This window comes from Pseudopipra pipra, chromosome 6 (genome assembly GCF_036250125.1).
Source record: "Pseudopipra pipra isolate bDixPip1 chromosome 6, bDixPip1.hap1, whole genome shotgun sequence".
Lineage (NCBI taxonomy): Eukaryota > Metazoa > Chordata > Aves > Passeriformes > Pipridae > Pseudopipra > Pseudopipra pipra.
The window spans coordinates 55,196,063-55,218,037 of NC_087554.1; the positions used below are offsets into that span (position 1 = coordinate 55,196,063).

At 48.2% G+C, this 21,975-nt stretch overlaps 1 protein-coding gene across 23 annotated transcripts in view; it reads left to right on the forward strand.

The window, feature by feature from the left end:
• Nucleotides 1-1,736, forward strand: part of MARK3 (microtubule affinity regulating kinase 3) — a 61,010-nt gene extending 59,274 nt beyond the window's left edge. For all 23 annotated transcript variants that reach the window (XM_064659257.1, XM_064659250.1, XM_064659254.1 and 20 more), the window contains one exon: nt 783-1,736. In XM_064659257.1, the coding sequence (XP_064515327.1) occupies nt 783-1,128 (346 nt within the window). In that variant the 3' untranslated portion in view covers nt 1,129-1,736. The remainder of the gene's footprint in view (nt 1-782) is intronic.
• The last annotated feature ends 20,239 nt before the right edge of the window (nt 1,737-21,975 follow it).

The window sequence follows — 21,975 nt, forward strand, 5'->3', positions numbered from 1 at the left end:
TTAACAAATTACTGACCAACTTCAGATAAAGCATCTCCTTGCTGTTGAAGGCAACCCCAGTATCCTGCAGTGTCTGGATCTCTAGGGATCATCTCAAACACACCACCACAGGAAGGCCACAGTGTAACTGAACCAGTCCAAATCTGGGGGTGCATAGTGACCCTGGGGCAGCAGGTGGGTGCCTCTGGCCCTGCTGTCCTTCTTCCTGCTTCCAGCCAACTACTGTGGGACTCCGTGGGCCCTCGCAGTGCTTGGTCTCCAAGCTGCTGCACAGGAGGAGGTGCAGAGGAACCCCCAGCACTTTTCTGCATGGGGTCACCCTAGTATTTATAAGTGGGCACCTCCCATGGACTGGCACTCCCTGAGCACCCTTTTGTCACAAGTAGCTGCTGTTTAAATGTTCCAGAAACTTCTAGCACAGAGCTGGTGTTTCAGCTGTGCACGTGGCCCGAGAATAGGGTTTTGAGCAGAACCTGCCTTAAAATCAAGTCATGGGTGACGCATGTAGTTCTGCCTCCAGAAGGTCATTTCCCTCATGCTCCTGAATCCAGTGACTTCCAGTTGTCACATGTTGTGCCATACCTTTGTTTCAGCCCCAACAGCTGATGCTTTACCCTGACTGTGTGTGGACAGCAGCTGGGAAAGCGGGGCTTGGCTCGGAGCTGGAGCCTCCAGATGCTGCTCTAATACCAGTAGTGTGTGTTGAGTGTTAGTTTGCTTCACTAATGTGACCCGTGGGGAAGGTGGCTGGCGCTGCTCACTCATAAATTCCTGTCTTTCAGCCGCAATGTAGCTGTGGATCAGAAGGATGAGAACAAGGAAGCCAAGCCTCGGTCGCTGCGTTTTACCTGGAGCATGAAAACCACCAGCTCCATGGATCCCAATGACATGATGAGGGAAATACGAAAGGTCCTGGATGCCAATAATTGTGACTATGAACAAAGAGAGCGTTTCTTGCTTTTCTGTGTCCATGGAGATGGGCATGCGGAAAACCTTGTACAGTGGGAGATGGAGGTGTGTAAACTGCCAAGACTGTCCCTGAACGGAGTTCGCTTTAAGCGGATATCGGGAACATCCATAGCTTTCAAAAACATTGCTTCCAAAATTGCCAATGAATTAAAGCTGTAACAAGAAAAATAGTTAAGTTGTAAATTAGTTAGCAATTCCAAGTGTTTTTGAGAATTCCGATGGAAATGTATAGAATAACATTTAGGCAATAACTTCTGCATCCTTCTGAATAGTGATATTAAAAAAAAAAGCTGCTGAGCTGGGAGGGAGAGTTGGACTTTTTTATAAGTGCACTACAGCATTAAAGTTGCCTACTATGTAAAATATTACCCCTTCTGCTTTATTTCCATTGCTCTTTGACAACAAATTGAAACACAGAATATATTCATTTAAATATGCCTCCTGTTTGTGTGGATGTGTGAATGTACAGTATGTGTGTAATATATAAAGTATTCTATGTAAACAATTCATTTACAACATCAAGCTGTACCAGTACCTCTTTTTGGGCTAATTTTGGTGCTAAAAATTGAAATGGCCAAGGAGGAAACACTTGAGTTAATATTTAAAATGACTGAAGCGATAACCAGTAAATGCAGGTTTACAGTTCACTGCTGTGTTAAGAAAAAAAAAAGTGTGTGAAGGGTTTGGATTTACGGTTGTGAACATGATTAGTCCTGTTTTCTAAGTAGATCTCATGAGATTATTAAAAATTCACTTTTACTGAGTAAGTCTTGCATTATATTTTGCCCACCTATTTATTATTTAAGTCTGAATCAAATTTTAATAATGTAGTTAATTTGTGCATTAATATTTGGGTAAACACTTCCATTCTTCTGCTTCTGCTAAACTACTAAAATTGTACTTTTGTCCTTTTGGCTTATGGGTATTGATTGCAAGCTAAGAACACTTCTCTGTTGTTCCACCGTTCCCTTAGGGAATGGGGCAGTCTAAAAGGAGGTGCTAATTGCTGACTAGTTACTTTCTTTCAGAGCGAGTTTTCCACCTTAGACTAGGTCAGACTGATACAAAGCACAAAGGGACTCTCATATTAAGGCCGTACTTCACTGCAAGCTGCCACATCCCAGTCGGTGCCGCTCTGAGGTCTCGCTGCAGGTAGGGCAGTGCTGTCCCTTCGTCCTGGGCACACACAGCATTGAAACCCAAAAGTGGGAATCAAATTGGTTACTAATCTCCTGTGTTGTAATGTCCCAACTTGCTGAACTACAGCCATAGGCAGTAGCAGTTAAAACTTCTCCTTGCAGCTCCCTTCCAGCGTGCTTCCCCTTGGCTCCGGTTGTATTGCTTTTGATGGCTCTGTGCCAGTTGTGTCTCTGGCTCCTGCTGCCGAGAGAATCCTCTGTCCTCTGTTAACGTGCAGTGTGGAGACCCGCCCTTGATGAACCCTCTGATGGCCAACTAGCTTTCGGTAGGACGTGAAGCTGCTCTGGGATAGTCCCCACTATTTAACCATCTCTGCAGTGAGCTGGATCTGAGTTTGATGACTAGAATGAAGAGATTTCTTCATGCACTGATTCCTACTGATACTCAGTTTATTTCATCGAGGACTTGTGTAGATAATATCCTGCATTATCTACTTGACTTTTTGTATTAATGTTTTGTGGTTATATTTCAGTGAAGCACTTAAGCATGTACTTAACATGTGCTTTAAACTGGAGCCTAAATTTGCATTTTAAATTTGCAGTGAGCTAATAGTTACTCATAGTACACAGTTCAGATTTGACCCCAGGTGAAAATGCAAAGTCCTTAATATTTTGCAAGTTAGTTCTTGTGATCTGTAGTCTGTGAAGGCAGCAGACTTCCCCTCTCTTTCCCCCTAAGCATTGATATTGATTATGCTAGTTTAAAGGGTAATCATAGTTGTTAAATGTAGTAAATATTCCTGAATTTACATTTTATTCTCTGTATATTCTGTATCATGCCATGGCTTGAGAACTCCAGGTGCTACCGGAGTTCACTTGGCTTTCAGTGCTCTGCCCGTGCCTGTGCTGCTCAGTATGGTTTTTTCCATGAAAACTCCATTTTGTAATAGCAATAAGACATTTCAGGGCAGTCATTGTACTTTCTCAGGTGAATGGTCACCTATCCTTTCACTTCCTACATTTTAAGCACTCCTCCAAATGTATTTTTTTCACCCGGCAGTGCACTTTGTTGTCTGAACTGAAAAAGTGTTCTGATAAATGATGTAAATCTGTATTCGATGGAAGTTCCAAAAGGTTTCATATTAAATGTTTTCTGAAATACTCTCTTCCTACTTCACCTGTTAAGTATGTAAGTGTTTCTAAAAAAAGTGCACCACTATCATTCTTTGGATATTTAAAGTTTGTACTTTGGGTTTTTTTTTTTTCTTGAAGTGTTCTCAAAAGGTTCTTTCAGGGTAAATCTTTATTTGAGGTATTAAAAAAAATCACTGATTATAATCAGAAACAGATTTTTAACAGCTTCCTTCCCAAATGCCTTGTAAAATTACTGAGTTGCAAGCATATACCCTTGTTTCTTTAGCACACTGCATATTTGGTGTTCAAGCCTCTGGAAGTTGCCTGGGAAGGAAAAGTGCTTTCTTCAGCTCTCCAAACCAAAGACAAACTGCTTCCCAAACACAGGCCTTTTATCTGTTCGTATTCCCAGGAAATCTGTGTAGGTTTGCAGGCACTGCATAGGACTGCAGAACCACAGCTGGCTTTTTTCTCCTTAAGAGGCAAGTTTTAAGAATAATCAGAGGTCATTGTGTGGTGAGGAGGTAGCAGGAGACCTGGGTGTTTTGGGACACATGAAGAGCAAACAAGAAGTGTTTTTATGTAATGCCATGAGTGGTGCCCTGGAATGTGTGGTCCAGGTGCTGTTGGGGGGTCTTTGTAATGGGTTCCTGACTGAAGGTTTCCATTGCTGAAACCCATGTCATCCAGCTCTGAGAGTGTCTCTTGATTGCTGGGTCTGGCAGAGAAAAATGTCATACAGTTTGGGTTGCAGGAGTTTACTGCATAAAATAAAAGTGTTTAAAGATACATACATAAAATAAATACCTGAACACTGAGCACGAACAAACAAGTCAAGATACCCTTTTTCTCATGCAAACCTTCCCTGTACTTAGGATTTCTAAAAGACTTCAGTCTGTTTGACCTCTTCAAACACAGATCCTCGAGCATGTTAAGAAGTAGAGAGAGGTAGGCTAGAGGAACAGCTAGTCCTGCTGGTCTAAGTGTTTTGCACACTACTTCTATTCAAGATACAGCATCTGGTCCAATCTTTGTGAGTTCAAAGATTTTTAGTACAAATTTGGGCACGGTTAACCTTTTTCTTGTATTACAGTGAGGTTTCAAGATAACATATAGTGAGATACTGTATCCTAATTTTTTTCATTACAGCATTATCATGTCAAGGTAAATTAGATTATTTTTTTAAATATCTGAAATTAGTATCCATATATATGTTGCAGAAATGAAATGAGAGGTTCAGGAGTCCTTCTAGTCATATGGAAAGATCGTAGCAGATCTGGAATTTAAATGGAGATCTCTCCAGTTCACTTAAAAGCTGAGCTATACATGGGCCCGTTGGGATAACGTGTAGAGGCTTTTAATCAGTATTTCCCACAGCTGCTGTGTCATAGACCATGTTGTGGATTGCAATTTAATTAGGACTGCAGCCAACCCAGAGCCATTTCCCCTGTAAGCCCTGGTCTGGAGCAGCAGTTTGTACACGGCTGCTTTGAGTTAAAACCTGCTTGGTTGGGGTGGTCTCTGTGCCTGAAGGGCTCAGGTACCTCCCTGGGTATGGGCAGAGGCCTCTGTGAACTGGTGTCACTCTGTGTTTCAGGGATGGCCTGGTTGGGTGTTTCTTGCTGTACAGTCTGTTATCAGCTATCCAAGACCACGTCTTTTCTTAGTAACCTAAAGAGTTAGATATTTAGAGAATCTCGTAGTAGATGGTATTTCTGCTATGGGGGGGGTGTCATACTAATGTGAATTTTGTTTTCTAATTTACATTGCAAATCTTTGAGAATAAATGCAGTTTTGGAAAGCTGATAGCACTGTAAATTAACATTTAATATTAAGCGTGTAGACTTGCAACTGTCCATACAACCTCATTTCTGTACATTTTCATAGAAAAGCCCTGGAGCTTTCCAGTAAAGATGGGCTCATGTTATTACAGATCACTGGTGCTGCCAGTTAAACCCCTGATCTGACAATCTGATCAAGTGTGGTTGTGAATTCCACCTTTGACTGGAGCTTCTCCCTCCAGTAGCAGTGAGTTGTTTCGCTGATTTCATCACTGACCATTACTCCATCACTTCAGAGAATAAACTGTTATCCAGCAGGGAGGGGCGTGAGCTTTGGATAAAGCTCAACCTAGTGCAATTAATATGAATTTTTAGAAGTTAATCAGTGTCCTACATTACAACAGCAGTAAATGCTTAGAGAAAACGAAGAAAAAGGTAGAGTAATTGCTCTTTGTGTGTGTGCTCCTTACTTCTGGCAAAATTAAGAGCAGAAAAAGGCAAACCAGTACACTTACTCAGAGAAGTTCATGGTCTTCATGCTCCTGTTTCTACCTTTCTCTTAGTGCACTACCAGGTACTGCCTCCAAGCAGAGGGGCTGGATAAAATGAGGAAAACCATGGAGGAACAGTGTCTTCACCACTCAGTGCTTCTGATGTTGAAACAGTTCGGTACTTGAAGCAAGACAATTTGAAAGACCCTTAACTATTAGCCTTCTAAGAATGTTTTAACCTTTGGTACAAACAGTGGGCTCTTGTTCCAGCATGAACTGAAAACAGAAGGGTGTCAATACCAACACTATGAATCCTGTAAGTATCTGTGCACAGAAGGCAAGTTCAGGCATTAGTTGTCAGTTGTTGGGGAGTTCACCTTCACCTACAAGTGCCATTGACACCTTGTAGTAGTTGTGACTTGGCAGGTAAGAAGTTTATTGCAGGGGAGAAAAATGCTTTTGCTTACGTGTGTTGAGCACTTGGAACCAAGTATTCCAACTTGGATGTAAAATCCATGCAGAGTGGCCATGGTTATGGTTGCTGTGGGAACCACAGCATGGAATTTCAAGGCAAAGAAATGTTGCAGTTCTCATTCCATTAATACCCTTATGTTACCATTTAACATCCTTACAAAAATTCAGGGCATAAAACCAAAATATTCGCACAGTTTGTGTTTCCTTGTAATTGCTGATCACACTGAATGTATTGGGCAAATAAAATCAGATAACAAAGTACCTCACCATGAAAAGAGTTCTGTTGAAACGCCTGGGGATGCAAAATCAGAAAGAAAAATGCTACTGGTGTTACAATCAAAGAGTTTTCAATCTTTTGCCTGTCTTGAGGTAAAGTCCTGTTTCCCTGGAGATGTCTCTTACCAAGATCTCAGCTCAGTGTGAGCGCTGTAACCAGCAACAAACAGCAAAGTTTCTGAGCATGGAATTATTTCCTCCCCCTGGCTTACCCAGCCAAAAGGCATGAAATGAAGTGCTTTCACACGTGTTTCCACATGGATGGGAAAAACACCACCTGACAGGAGCTTGGAGGCGTTGTTACAATTGTCCTGTGTCTGTGGTGCCCAGAGGAGCAGGGGCTGGTGGGGTGTGGGGTACCCGCTGGAACCCGGCAGGATCAGGGGGTGGAGGGGTGGATAGTCCCTTCTGTAAGGCAAGGCGAGCTGCAGAGGGACGCTGCAGTGTCTGCAGTGGCCACAGGATGTCTCTCAAATGCAGAAACAGCTCTGGTTGGGGTTCAGTTGGAGCGTTTTTAGAGAAGAGCTCTATGCTCCATGCGATTTCTCATTGGTTATCGGTGCTACCATCCACTCGGACAACTTGGACTTGAAAGCATTAGGGAGGAAAATGGACCACAAGATATTGATGGGAGTTGTGTATTTTTCTCCTTGAAGTATACTCTAATGCTGCATTTAATTTTCCATTATTTTTTATTGCTTTTGGAACTGAGGTGTAATTTCAATGGGCTTTACCTTTGCCATGGAAAACCTGTAGGGCTGCAAAACCCTTTTCCACTTCTTTGTTCAAGCTTGTTCAGTCTCCTTTCCTAAAAAATGACCATGTCAGGCAGTATGCTCTTCTGTTGAGAAGAACAAAGGTCATATTGAATATTTAAATTAATTTTCAGCTCATTTTACAAGTAAGAATCTTTGTTTACCTTCTTGGAAATTTAATTACTGAAGCTATTTTGCTGTTCATCCTTTAGTAACTGGTCTAATCAAGGCTGTAATTTGCAGCCAGCCTTTTCTGAAATAATCTGGGGTCACTTGCCATTTATATTCCACTGTATTAGTAGCTCTCTAAAGCTTTACGCCTGGCATTTTCCATGCCTGCAGTGTGTTTTATTCTTCAAACAAATCGTGTCGCTTGTGCTTCAAGTAGGCAAGAAGTGAAACTTCCTTATTTGCTCAGGGTCTTTTTTTCAAATCACATGTTTTGCTTCAACTTTCACTGGCATTGTAATCGAAGTTTTGCTGTTGGGGTATTAATAGTGACTGGTACTAATATTTATTGCTGGGATGTTTGGATTTGGCGAGTGGAAGTGGAGGAGCTGTTTATTTCGGTTGATCTCAGGCTGCTCCGTGCTTTTTCTGTGAAGGAACCCTGTGTCTCATCCCCTTCTGCTGCTGCTGAGCCCTTTTCTGAGCCTCCCAAGGCGATGCCTGGAGCGTTGGTTGTGGTAGGAGTCACGGAGTGCACAGCGCTCGCCGCTCCATGTGTGACTGTGGTGGGAGCAGCAAAAGCTGAGCTTTGCTGTTGGGAAGTTCTATTCCTCATCATCGGTCTGGGAACAGCCACCAGAGCAAATTCATTGGGTCAAATATATTTTAGTGGTTTTATCTAACTGACCTCTTGATGAACCTCTTTATTCCGGGCTTCTAAAACTTGTTGCTTTTTCCTTATCTCCAGAGACAAGGCTTGACTGAACACTTGGAGCTAAGTCTCGCTTCAAGGGACAGTCCCTTTTTGAGGTCTCCTGTGGTGTCAGAGCTCCATGAGTCTCTCCAGACCGGATCTGTGAGTGCCCTTTAGCTTGGGAAAGAGTGCAAGTGCTCCAGGGCCCCTGAAGCATCTCCATGCTGGTCTGTGGTACAGAGCGTGGCAAGTGCAATGGGACCTGTTTGGTGTTCAGCTGCTGAAGTGAATCTTCAGACCTGGGGAACAGCTTAGCTCACTTAAGGTCAAGGCTGTAATGAATGGTTGAATTTAGAGCAGTCCCTAGAATAGGAGGAAGAGAGTCATCAGTTCTGAATGACTTCAGTTCCTGGGTGTTTTCCAGGCCTCTCCTTAGGGAATCAAACACCTCACCAGAATGCTCTGCACACGTGAGGGCCTGCACAGTGGTGGGCAACGTGTAAATCAACAGAACAACCCAGCAAGGGGCTCTGTGGGCTCTGCTAATGAGCAGGGGCAGGGCTGTCCCGTCACCGTGGCTCTTCAGGGACCAGCCTTGCCCTCAGTGTGAGGCCACCGTAAGCAGGAGGAAAAGCTTGTCCTGGCTCTGTTGCTGTAGGAAACCACTCCTGTTTTTCACCCCTGTTGCCCTTTGGCTCTCCTTAGGAGAGACATCAAAAGTAGTATTGCAGGGTGGGAGAGATGGTGGGAGTTACCAGTGGCAGAAGAGGAGCTGAGTGAGCAGCACCCTGGCTTATGTGGATTTGAGTCTGGGGCTCAGAGCACCATTTCCCATATCATCTAGCACTCTGTTGGAGTGAAGCTGCAGCCCCCAGGGCCTGCAGGAAGAGGCCTCTTCCTCCTCTGAGCTCTGTGTTCAGGGGACAGGCAGGGATGTTTATCTCCAACCTGACCAGTCTGCCTTGCTTGCTTGCAGGTTCCACAGTGTACAGGGCCCAAGTGCTCACACACGGTGTGTGCCTGTGTAAGGCTTGTTCCACTGAGAAACCAGCCCAAAAACTGTGACAGTTCACAGCAGGGGCCTGAGCTGCCCATCAAGAGGCGGCTCGTCTTAAAGGGTCACTTTCCAGGTCAGAGCTGCACTCGGAGTAAATTGTGATGGAATAGGGATGAATTCTGCTGTGCACAAAGGAGAGCTGAGCTCTGGTTTGTGCATCTAATAGCTTGGCTAACTTAAAATACCAAAGACTCTTCTCCAGTTTTCTTTCTGCCTCTGACACGATGAGCTTGGTGTGCCAGGGTGGGCGTTTCATGGTGTAAAATAGTGAGGAAAAAAATTGTCTTGTATCTGGTTAATTCTGCTGAAGAAGCAAGGAAATGTGGAACCACCTTTGCAAAGCAGTAAAAGTAAAGGCAGTGACAAAAGCATTTGTCAAGGATAAAAATAAAGCAGAGGGATAGGAGCCAAGGTTTATGGGGACACACGCTGTTTATTTAACCAGCATCCAGCATTTCTCATTAACTTGCTGTTACCTCTATCTTACCCTCCCCTTCTGTCCTCTGACAACATGTGAGAATAAAGAATGTTTCATCCTTGCCTTTTTTTGTCACTCAGATGATGCCTTTTCCCAGTTTTCTGTCTTGGAAGCAGTAGCATTCCACATTGCATTGCAAAGCTGAGTTTCATTGATCTAGCAGCAGAGTACAGGGAAAGCAGGGGATGAAAACAAGTTCCTAAATTTGGACCAAACCAAAGATAGACATGCTACTAAATGAAAAACCAAAAACCTGGAAGTAAAGCTTTGGATCAGCACGGCCTTGCATTGAAATTTGTGGTTATGCAGATTGCACCTGTTACACTGGCTATGCTACAGGATTTTCTGGACGCCTCACAGCCAGGCTCTGGGGTGTGGAAGTGCAGCACAGAAAAGGAGGTACCCCCAGTCCCAGTGCTGACTACCTAGGCTGGTATGACATTCAAGCTGAGAACTAAGCCTCAGTCTCTTCTTAAAGGGGTGCCTGACACCCACCCTGGCTGCAGAGCACCCTCCAACCTGGCTTCTGGTGCAAGAGCAAAGGGCTGAGGCAGAAAAGCAGGTTTCCCTAACAACCTGTGGATGCCCTGTCTCAAACTGTTCAAGGCCATGTTGGCTGGGGCTTACAGCAACCTGGTGTACTGGAAGATGTTCCTGCCTGTGGCAGGGAGGTTGGACCTGGATGATCTGTAAGGTCTCTTCCAACCCAAACTGTTAAACTATTCTGTGATTCTATGAGCACTTTCTTCAGCTCATAGACCCTCTCTGTGCAGATTTGGAGGACCTCCCCCTGCTCTCTTGCTCTGATGAGCAGCTCGGGCCCATTTAGAAATCTGTGTATGTGCAAAGAGTCTGTGGCCACCAGCAAATCTGGGCTCCCAAACCAGTTCCTCTGTCTGTAGCTGCCAGTGCTTGTGTGGTGCTGCACAATTTGCTGTTGAGCCTGAAGGGCAGGCAGCCTCCTCTCCTCCTGTTTCTGGGGCGGACAGCAAAGGAAATGAGGTGTTAAACCCAGTAGGAGCTAGAACACAGCCCTGCTCAGCCTTGATGCCATTGGAGACAAAAAGGCCTGCCAGCAATCCCACTCACCAGCTGCCGTGTGGAAAATCCTGGAGTGTGCTGAGATTCGGGAAAAGGTACTAAAACCTGCCTTTGTGAGTGATGGGGGTCCCTAACTAGGCCATGTCCTGGAGCAGGAGACTGAGCAAAAGTGGGGGCGAGTCTAGAGGAGGAAAGGCTGGAGTGATCTGATCTCAGCTTCTATTTTCAAGCAGGTAGAATAGATCAGTGGGTTTGAAAATGGAATAGCAGCAGTTTCTTCCCTTGGCACACTTCTCCCAGGATTGGGCAAGTTTTTAGGACAGTCACTTGTTCCTCCTCCCTGTGCTTATAACAGGGACACCAGTGCATGGCCCCAGTGGTCACCACTGCTGCCTGCCCACAGCAAGGGTCTGGCCTGCCAGGCATGGGGGAGTACCCACAAGGAATAAAATCACCCACAGGCACCTCCTTCTCTAGATGTGCTTTTCCACAGAAGAGCACCCTGGTCTGATGCTGTCTTACCCTGTGTCACAGAGCCCTGGCTGGCAGGGGTGGGTGCTACCCCGGGGCAGGAGCGAGCTGGGGAGTGAAGGACAAAACTTTGCCTAATCATAGCAAAAAGTCTCTTCCTATCTCAGCTGGTTTCATTTCTCTATTCTGGTCTGAATCCAGGCTGGGTTGGGGCCAAGATGCTTCTTAGCCCTTGTTTCTTGTTTAGTTGCTAGACCAACTTCTCCTTTGGCTGGCTGGGTGCTCTTCTGCTGCCCTTCCATGTGGCTGAGACTGGCCCCTGTTCGAAAGAGGAAGGAAAGGTCCTGATCTCACACAGGGGAGTGGTGCAGCTTCTGCAAGTGTCTGTCACAAGGCAGGAAGAGTAGGAGTCAGACTTTCCCAAGCCTGGAGTTAGATCTCTTTCTGGCCGCTGCGATGAGTGTGGGTAGGCTGAAGTGTAGGACAACAAAAGCACTCTGTTGGTAGATGTAAGTGGAGTAGTTTGAGAACATCCCAAATTTTCTTCTTGGCTAACTGAAGCAATAATTTTTCACAATGCTGTGAGAACTTCCCTGAGATTTTCTGCCATGAAGAAGGGAAGAGAAAGGGATTTGCAGTATGCAAAGAGGACCTTCAAGCTTGTTTTATAGTCATAAGGCTCAACAAAGAACTAGGAGGAGACACAATACCACAGCCCCGTGGCTATTTGTCCTGTGTACAAGCTGCTGCTGACCTTCCTGGAGGTCCTAAATATTCAGTCAACTCAGATGGTCAGCCAGTGATGTCCCTGGAGAGCCAGAAAGTCTTTTGGATCCTCACTGTAAGGAGCTGGTGTCTGTCTGAAGGCGCTGAAAAGGGCTGTGTGTCTCCTATACAGCCCTGGCCACAACCAAATTGTGCCCACCTGCATCAGCTGGACCCGAGATATTGCATGCATGTGCCAGGGAGGGAGCTGGGGGATGCGTGCTGAAGTCTCCCCGTTTGGGTAACTGTGACCATCTCACTGCCACCACTGAAGGAAGCAGCAAGCTGCTTTGTGACTCCCTTAATCTGCAGCAATCTGTAAAAACCTCAAGCGTTGGCTCTTGCTTAAACTGTCATATGCTTGAATTCAATAAAAGTTCTCTCCCTTGGCAAAGAAGTGAAACCACCTCTGATTCAGTGCTAGCCAGGGGCATCACCCCCTCCCCTCCTGCCCCAGCCCAAGCTGTTCCTGGGCTGGCTGCCAGGACTCCATGCCTCCTGCCATGGCCATGGTCCTGCTCTCTTGGCTCTGCCCTACCTGTGACGTGCTGCTGACATTGTCCCTGGGGAATCCAAAGGAAGGAGCACTTGTCACCAGGAAGGACAGGTCTGTCAGGCGCCTTTTGAAGCCTCAGAGCCCTGGGAGTGGGCAGGGCTGAAGTAATGTGTTCTCGGAGCAAGAACACACCAGAAGTCTGGAGGAAAAACAGTTATGGAAATAATAACAACAGTGGCAATCAGAATAGGTGGGATCAAACTCAACACAAAGACAACACGTCAGCTGAAGCAGGCATCTGTTTCCGTGGAAAAAGTCATCTGCTCCCGTGATGAGCCTGCACCCTCCTTGCCCTTGGGGATCTGGAAGGAGGAGAAGACAGAAGGAGGGGCGGGGGTGGCTCAGTGCACTGGTGACCAGACCTGGCAGTGCCTGAGCTAAAGACAAACCTCAATGCCTTGGTGTGCATGTAGGAAAAGGCAAGGGAGCTCTTGTCCCCTCTTCCTGCTTCTGGACAACATCACCTGCAGCTTTTGTGAACCTCTGGGCCAAGCTGAACCTCAGTGGGGTGAACACATCAGCAAAAACCCTAATGCTTTACAGGAAACATCATGTCAGGTTTGGCCCCGTTCAGCTTGGTCAACTCTGAGGTGACAATAGGGACCATTGGTGGCTTAAAACAGGTCAGTCCCAAATTGCAGTAACTTGTTGTGGCCCTGAGTCTGTGGACTGCAGATGGATGGTCTGGAAATATGCTCCAAAAGTGAGTGGAGTCCCATCCACAGCCTGCTGCTGCAGGGTCAGGCTGAGTTTGGAGAGCGATGCGGTTGGAACTCACCAAGTCCTGGTCAGTGAAGGGCTGTGCCCTGCCTGCTGGCACTGTTCAGTGGTGGCAGCCTTCACTGCCTCCCAGGTGTCCTTGAGCTTGGCCCAGACTCAGCTGGGTGCTGGGGGTCCCAGTGGTGAGTGCACTGGTGTGCTGTGACCCCACCACTGTACACAGGGCAGTCCCTGGTGCCAGATCCTTGGTTCTGGTGGGTGCTCACCTGGCCTGGCACCCCCGTTGTGGGGGTTGTCCTGCAGGACCCCAAGGGGCTGGTGCCACGTCCCTCTCTCCTGGCCAGTGTTCTTGTCACCTGCAGAGTGACATTCAGGCTCACAGAGCATCGCTCAGGCCTGTGGGTTTTGCAAGCCCAGACTGGTGTGGGTCTGTCCCAGGGCAGGGCAGGGGATGCAGCCCCATGGAAGCACCACATGTGCAGTGGGATGGGAGCCCAGCTCCCAGGACCCATCAGCTCTGCCACAAGCACCCCAGCTGTAACAGCAGCACCCTGCTCTGTTCCAGTTCTGCACTCTTCACAAAAACATGGGCATCCCCAAAAACAGCCCTGATGTCCTAATGAGACTTGCCAAGGATTTCTGCTGGGCTGCAGCTTCCAGCCTGCATAAGCATCAGCCCAGCTGGAGATTAAACAATATCCTTTAATAGGAACAGACAGGCACCCGTTTCCAGCGCTGGGAGAAGAGAGCACTCCCCATTCAGCGCTCGCACGCAGGCAGCGGGGCCGCAGCGGGACGGGGATGCCCTGATTTGGAAGTCTCTTGCTCGACCCAGCGACTCGAAAGGCGGCTGTTTCCTGCGCATGGGCCAAGGGAGGCTTTTTATTTAGAAGATTCTTCGCCTGCTCAGTGTAGAGGGGAAATCAAAAGATACCAGCTCGTGCTCCAGGCCTCCACCGACTGTGACTTTGACCTACAGCAGACACAGGAGCTCCCACCGGTTTGCCAGAGCCACGCGGGCTGGGGCCTGCTGGCACTGCCATTTATGGGGCTCCAGCCCTCGCCCTGATTAGATAGTGCTCACCCAGCACAGGGGCACCTCTCCCTCCTCTGCCCACAGCACTGCCCTGCTCCTCCCTGGGAAGGGGCTGCCAGAACGCTCGTCTGCGTAAACAGGAGCTGCCTTTAAAAATAAACTGAGAAAACAGCCAGGCTGGAGGGCATCGCTCCCGTTTCCATGAGAACAAGGGAACACAGCCTGCCAGGGCAGCTCAGCTCTGGCCTTGGCTTTCTGACCCTGCTTTCACCCTGCAGGAAGGTTTCTCCCCAGCTTTTCCCTGCTTGTACCCCTTTTCCTTACTGGGGCTCCTTTGGATCCTTGCTGTGGTCCCTGCTCTGTGCAACTACTCCTGCTGCCCCCCAAGCCCTCTGAGCCTTCCTGGGGCAGCAAAGCTCCATCCTGCCACTACCAACACCCCAGGGTGCAGTGGACAAGGGGTCCCACACCCAAAAATGGCCAAAACTTGGAGGACAAAGCCCAGCACCTGAAAAAATGAGTCTGGGGACTGCAGACCAGGATTTGGCCACATCTGTTGCAGGGTGTTATTGCTGTCAGCACTTGGCTTGGCACAAGAGTCTGTCCCAAGCTGGGTTGGAAGGTGATGTCCCATTTAGTGCCCTCCCCATGCTGGTGGGACATGACTTGTGGGACACACCAGGTCTCCAGCTGCATGTGGACCAGAAGGCTCTTCACCTCCAATAATGTGCTTTTTACAGTCTTTTCCATTCCCAAGAGAAATTCTGCAGGAATTTTCTATTTCTGCAGGAAAGGCAGCAGGGAGAGGAAAGGTTGAGCTCTCTTGAGACCTTTGTACTTTATTTTTACTTTTGTTGTTGGGGTTTTTTTAATCTTGAGGAAGGAACAGACTAAAAGGGGCATAAATAAAATCCAGCTTGTTGGGACGAAAATACTTGGTTGAAATCCTTGCCCAGTGTTGTGAGTGAGTTTGTACATAAGAGAGACACTTGAGTAGGAGAGGATTCTGCATCTCAAGCCAGGATCTTTTACCTTTTCTTCTACATTCCATCTGAAGAAGAAGAAGAGTGACCAGGTTAACTCTCAGCTCTGAAAAGGGTGAGTGGCACAGGAGAGGATGGTGTCCAAGAGCCCCTTCGGCCACCCTGTCCCCAGCCTCAGCCAAGAAGCTGTAAAATGAGGCTAATGATACTCTCTAAGGGCCAGTTAAAAGCCTGAATGATGCTTTTCTAAATGCAACATCATAGAAGCACAAAGTATAGTTAGCATCAGGCCTGGCATAAGCTGAAGGAGTGATCCTGTGTTCTTTTCCAATGCAGACTTTGGGGTTTTCACTGTTGCTGATGCCCCCAAAGCTCAGCCTTGGAGGTTTCCTTCACCTGGGTCAGCATCATGTTCCCTCACCTGAGGGTGTGGCAGAAGGCTGTTCTGTCTTGGAAAGGAGAGAAAATGCTGTCAAGCTTTCATCTGCTCGTAAAACATACTTTAGCAGCATGTTTCATGCAGAGTGTGAGTGCCATGGCTTAAAATAAATAGATTCATATCAGTTTTCTTGTGTTACAAGGGTCCTAGTCCTAGTGTGGCTTGGCAATAGTTTCTCACCACAGGTTACCCTTTCTGAGAGGATCATTTCCAAGTCCCACAATATCTTCCACAACAGCTCATTTGGACACTGCAGCCCCTCACCCACCCCCTGTGTCCTGGGTGCCAGTGTGAGCTGTGGCCAGATCGCTGCCGACGTCCAGTTCCCTCTGCCAGCTCCTCAGGGATTTCTCAGTGGGGTGGAAGGACAAGACGGAACATGTTGGGAAATAGCAAAGAGAGAATTATGCCAAGTTCAAAGATTAGTGGTTGGCTTATTAGGTTTTCCCCTAAGCTCAGTATTAAGTAATGTTAAATGACCCACACAGAAATCAGAAGGGAGGATTAATAAAGTTTAATGGTGGAGGTTTGTGTTTGGAAGTGTCATGGGACTAAGCACTGGCTTAGTGTTTTTTTCTCTCCTCGCTGGTACCCATTGGAAGATGTTTCTTGGTATCTTAAAATTTTTTTAAAAAAAGGATTTTACCTCACTTCCTAGTTTTACGAGTCTTTTAATAAGTGTTCCCATGCCCATTCAGCCTCAAATATCTCTTGGATTTATAACTGTATTTCACTGTTTCTCCATATCTTTTTGATGTATTTATTCCAAATCTCTTCTAGGTAATCTAATCTGTGTTTTTGGTGGTCCCTGCTCAGGGCTGGCTTTAACTGGAAGGGAATAAACTGAGCTGAAAGGCACATTAGGTGGGCACTTAAACAACTCCTGTATGAAATGATGGCTCTCCAGACGAGTTGTTCTTGGTGGAGGCTTCACTCTTGAGTTAAGTTGTATGAAAAAAATCTCAATGTACACATATCAATGGCAATGGGAACTACCTCAAAAGAGAATGAGGGTGTACAGGTATCCCAGGAAAGGCTGAATGAGTACACAGACTATCCACAAAGACATGTCATTGCTGGCTTTGGCACTGATTATATAAAAGTATTTGGATAAGATAACCGTGGCCATCTGCATCTTCAGCTGACCCACTGCTTGGTGTCATTTCTCATAAATACTGCTCCAGGGCCAATCTTTACTCCTTGTAAGGAAAAACAAAACACAACTTCAGTCTGCTTTTAAAGCTGCATTTTATACCACATGCAAGGGTTTTCCCAGCTACCCGAGTCAATTCAAAGGCATTTCCAGGGGAAGAAGTAGGAGGCTGCAGGGAGGGGTGCTCGGCCCCTGGAGACATCCTGGTCCCCCCAGGAGAGGAGAGGGACATGGCACCTTTCCAACAGTGGGGTAGCAGCCCAGGGCTGCAGCCCAAAACATGCAATCCTGTTGTCTGTGTGAGGACACAAGTGACCACCAGCAACAAAATGGTGCTGAGCATCTGTGACTGCCAGCAGGGAGACAGGCTGGATGCTCTAGGGGTGGCTCATGGGGCAAAACTGATAATTCCCCATGGGTCTGGGGCCTGATTTTGTCCAAAATTTAAGTTACTGTGAGGAAGTGAGGCACATGAGCCAGGGCAGAGTGCCGTACTTCCACAGGGGCCCTTCCCCTCTGATATTCTGAGAAAACAGCCCCCCGTGCCAACAGAACACAGAAAACACACTGTGTTTCTGGGCTGGTCAGTCCCTGCTTGCTGGCTCAGCCTCATGCCCAGGTGAGCCCTTGGCCCTGCTCCACCTCACAGCACCCCACGGAATGAGTGGGAGCACTGGGATGGCCAGCGGGCACTTCAGCCATTCACAGCAGCTGCTGCATTCAGTGCCTCTCACACAGCCCTGCCCAGAGCTGGCTGGTGCAGCCCCTGCTGCCTCCCCTCCCACAGCTGATCATCTACCTGACTTGCTTCCACTCAATGCTGTCAGGAGGTGCTTTGCAGTGAGAAATGGTCTATGTGGTCACCAGTGGCCAGGGACACTGGCCAGGACACAGCCCTTTGGGACAGTGGGGAGGTGCAGCCATCTCCAGCAGTTACCTCCTGCTGCTGGGATAGGGCTTCATAAAGAGCTGAGGGAAGTGGGAAGGATGGACATTCTGGGATGTTGTGAGAGCTAGTGCGGGCTGGAGATCAGCCTCTGGAGGGCCACAGGCAGAATGGAGAGGTGCCCAAGCACCTGGTGGACACAGAAGCTGAGCACAGAGGCAGCTGGACACACTGCAGCCCCTGCACGTGTCCATGCATGCCTGGCCTTGCATTCCCTCCTCAGCTCTCCTCTGGCCTCCCGGACAGCTGTAAGAAACCCTCAAGCCTCTTCCAAAGCTCTCAGCAGTGGGAAACCACTGAGCTGTTGCTTCCCACCCTCTAGAAAGTGCAAGGTTTGGGTCACTGCTGTGGCAGAGCCCCTTCCCAGGCTGGAGCCACCCCTCAGTGGGAGCAGAGAGCACCCTGTGCCACCCACCAGACCAAGGAGGGGAAGGGGTGCTGGCAGCAGCCTGTCCCCTCGGCTGAGCAGGGGGAAAGGAAGGACATCCCAGAGTCAGAGGGAAGGAGGTAAGGCGCTCATTCCAGCTCTGGGGAGAAGAGCATCCTCAAGAGCTCAACCATGTTTCCCCTTAAAATAATTACTTACTTTAAAAAAAAAAAAAAAAAGAAAAAAAAGAAGCCAGCCATTGCTGTCCCATGGTGAGGAGCTGACACTCTGGGGCCATGAGTGCTCCTGTTCATCACAATCCTCTTCTCATGCACATTCCCACAAGTATTTCTGGAGCCATCTCTCTCCAGACAAGTCCCAACTCGGAGGCTGTTACAGCAACGATTCAAGATGATGGTATCCCGATGCCCTTTGCTCAATACAGCCCACTTACAGAGCAACAGAGTTCCACAGCTCTCCTGGTGTTCATTCCCACCAGAGACCTCCCCTCTCCTGCCTGTCTGGACATCATCCGTCCCTCGCTCCCAACACATCCTCTGGATCGGCACCAGCACCAGGACAGCTCTGCCAGCTTCCTGGTAGTGGCAGGCGTGCTGTGCCCAGCAGCCTGGGAACAATGTCATCCCGAGCAGTGATTAGTGATGATTCAGGGGATTTCACCACAGTGTGGAGGGAGACCGGCCAGTTTCTGTGGGCAAACCGCAAGGACTTAGTGAAACACCAGCTTTCCTGCCCGAAATGACTTCACCACTTGTGCCCCAAAGCCATCTCGTTTGCATCTTGCTGCCTCCAGCCTGTCTCTGGCCAGCTGGGTCAGCATAGCAGACAAATCACCCTTGTGCCAAAGCCAGTGCCCAGGCTCCATCAGCTCCCATGGGCAGAGCTGGCACTAGAGCTGAACTGCTACTGGTTTTCCCTCCAGCTTTGCTGCAGTTTGGATGTGCAGCAGCACCTGAACTGCAAACAGACACTATTTACACCCCATCAAACCTGTCCTCAGAGTATGTGCTCACTGCCCTGCCAAGCCAGGCTAAAGAACATGGGTTTTCAGGTGAGTTTGTTTTCCAGGTCGTCCATTCCCAAGTAATCCAGGAAAGCCGCCACATGCTTGAGTACCACCATCAAACACCATCACAGTAATTCACTGCAAAAATATAACCTGACACATCCAAGGTCTCCTCAGCACAGGTTATTCTCAGTTTCACTCTCTGGTCATCAATAATGGATGTGGAAAAAGCAACCAGACTGCAGCCAAACCTCACACCCACCGGCACTAAACACAGGGAGAAGCCGAGGTCCTTCTGTCAAACTGAACTTCAGTTCTGGTTCTATTCTGAGATTGCGTCACAGAAAGCTCAGGGTTGCCCAATCTGTATTTTTAGCTGAACTTTTCACATTCATTAAAAAACTTCAATGTTCACATTTTTGTACTCATTTTCCTGGGTGTTGAGCATGAGGCATTTTGCCCTTTGAAAGTTTAATTCACACAGATATATATACACATGCATATATATATATAAAAATATACATATATATATATAAATGGTTTTTCACAGTCTTACTCACTGGCTGGAGGAGAAAAACAAAGATGTTTGGTAGGTTTGGATGCATCTCTCTGTTTATTTTTACCCTGTCTGATACTGCAGATTTTCCCTGTTAATTGTTGATCACAGGCTGAGCCTACACTGCCAATTTAATCACTAGCCCCGCTCTGTGGGTGTAGCAAGGTAGGACTTCTCACCTGGTGCACTCAGCCCGGCTCTATGCAGCATTTGGACAAAAATAAAAACCCAGATGGTCTTTCAAAAGGCAGGGGAAGCACAGTAGTTCACGTACCAACACCTCAGGCAGCCCTCGCTGCTGGCAGCCAGGGAGGTGCTGGTGGGCTGGGAGTCCAGGGTAAGTGGCCTGTGCTTTGAGCTGGAGTTGGTCAGGGGCTTGTGTGATTTCTGTGTAAGAAAATAAATCCTAACATGTTAAAAACAGGGGAAGATGGTCAAGCAATGGAAGAGGCTCAGTTCTGATTAGCCTCTCATCTCAGCCCATCACTGGGCTGGGCTCCCCCTCCACTGGGGTCAACTAAAACCTGATGAAGCCCTATAATGGTGGGGAAGTGCCCTATCCTGCTGCTGGAGGGCTGGAGAAAATGGTCAGCAGGGCTATTTCCAGCGTTGTAACTACGCTTTTTTACGAGAGGTGGGAAGGCAGACTAGCCAGAGGAACATGTAGGAGCCAAAGGAGCCTGCTGGCCTGCCGCTACCCCAGGGGAAAAGAAAAGCGAACAGGAGATGAAAAGGCTGTGATGCTGTCTCCATCCTCATAAGACAGCCCTGCCTGCCATGCTACCACATTTTTTGTGTGGGGGCGGGTGGGTGGAGACAAAAGAAAAAAAAAATCACTCAAACTCTTCTGCTCAACCTATTCCATGTTGTGTAAAAGTCTGTGCTCATCTGAGGACAGGCTGGAGCCTAAACCCTCCCAGGTGGGTGCTGGAGTCATTAGGCAATAGCACCTTCCTTTTCCTTCTTGGCCTAGAAATGGATCCTGGACAAAATGGAGAGCTGGAGGAAAGCACTGCCCTGCCCTTGGCTGTGGTTGGAGCTGAGCTGAGCCAAACAAGGATCCTCTGCAGAGGGCAGGAGTCGAGCAGGAGCCTCCTGTGCCCCAGGCAGGGCTCTCACCAGGCATCCAGCAGGTAAAACCACCTTGCTCCATCCCTTGTTTTTGTGAGAGAGGAGGCACATGGTTTGGTCACCTCATCTCAAGAAGCAGGAGCCTCCTTGGAGCACCTGGACCTGCTTGTGAAGCAGCTGTTCTGCCCCCTTGCTTGGCCAGAGGCACAAGGGAGCGTGTAGGGAGCTCAACCACTTTGCTGAGGCCTGGGAGCCTCCCACACCATGGCAGGGTGCCCAGGGCTGGTGCCGTGGTACTGAGCTTTACCACCATCCCTCCTGTGGCTGAGTCCAGAAGGGGGTGAGAGACCATGAATCATCTTCCAGTAGATAGGACGGAAGTGGGATAAGGAGCATTTATGGGCAGTCTGCTGCCAGTAAGTGTAACTTGAGAGGTAAGTGGTTTCCCAAGCAGCTTGATCTCTTGATCAAGGACCCTGGGGTGCCAGCAGGCAGCGTGCTGCTGTGCCACACATGCCCAGAGGAAGGAGACTGGCCAACTGACTGCTGCCAGCACAGCCATTGCCTGGTGCTGGCATGACACACCAGCCAGGGCTGGGCAGCTGCTCCCTGAGGGAAGCAGAAGGAAAAGACAATGACAAACAGAAATTCCCCTTGGAAACGTTATAAAAGTGGTGCATGTCTTGCAGCATCTCAGACAACCTGCCAGCCAAGAGGGCAATGTGACGAGGGGCTGCCTCAAGGCAGCAGGATGGCAGCGACTATCTGTGGGTGAGAGAAACCCAGCTGAGATGTCATGGGTAAGCCTGGAGATGGTCCCAAGGGCTCCCAGCCCCTGTCCTCCCCCAGCCTGCACCCACACACCTCCAGCACTGTTGGGGACAATGGAGGAGCCTGTGCACTGCCCCAGGCTTGGTGAGGAATGACGCCATCACTGAAGGATGTGACAGGAGCATGAGCCAGATGGCTCCTTCACAAAAGCTATGGGACACAGGTGGCTCCATCAGCAAGGCAAATTGCAGTTCCCCTGTACAGAGCACAGCAGTGACCAATAACCTCCCCTTGGTTTAAGACCAAGAACCCCTGTCCCACACCATTACCTGGCACCATTTTGGGTGCCCGAGGAACAAGCGAGTGGCTGCTCCATACAATCCATATCAGGCACCCAGGGCACAATGGCAAGTAATGCCAAGAAACCAAAGCTTTTAAGGGAAAGGGGTGGGAGGTTTAATTTCTCTCTTGATCAGAAGTTTTTAGCAAGTCCCAGCTGGGGTAGGTCGCTGTGTCCAGCCTTTTGCCACAACATATTCTTTCTCTGGAATATTTTCAATTGCTTTGTACAAGCTGCAACAAAAGCATGGTCATGTTATTCCTCATGGCAGCAACAGGAGGGAACAGAGCAAAGGTGGTGGGTGGGAATGAAAACCA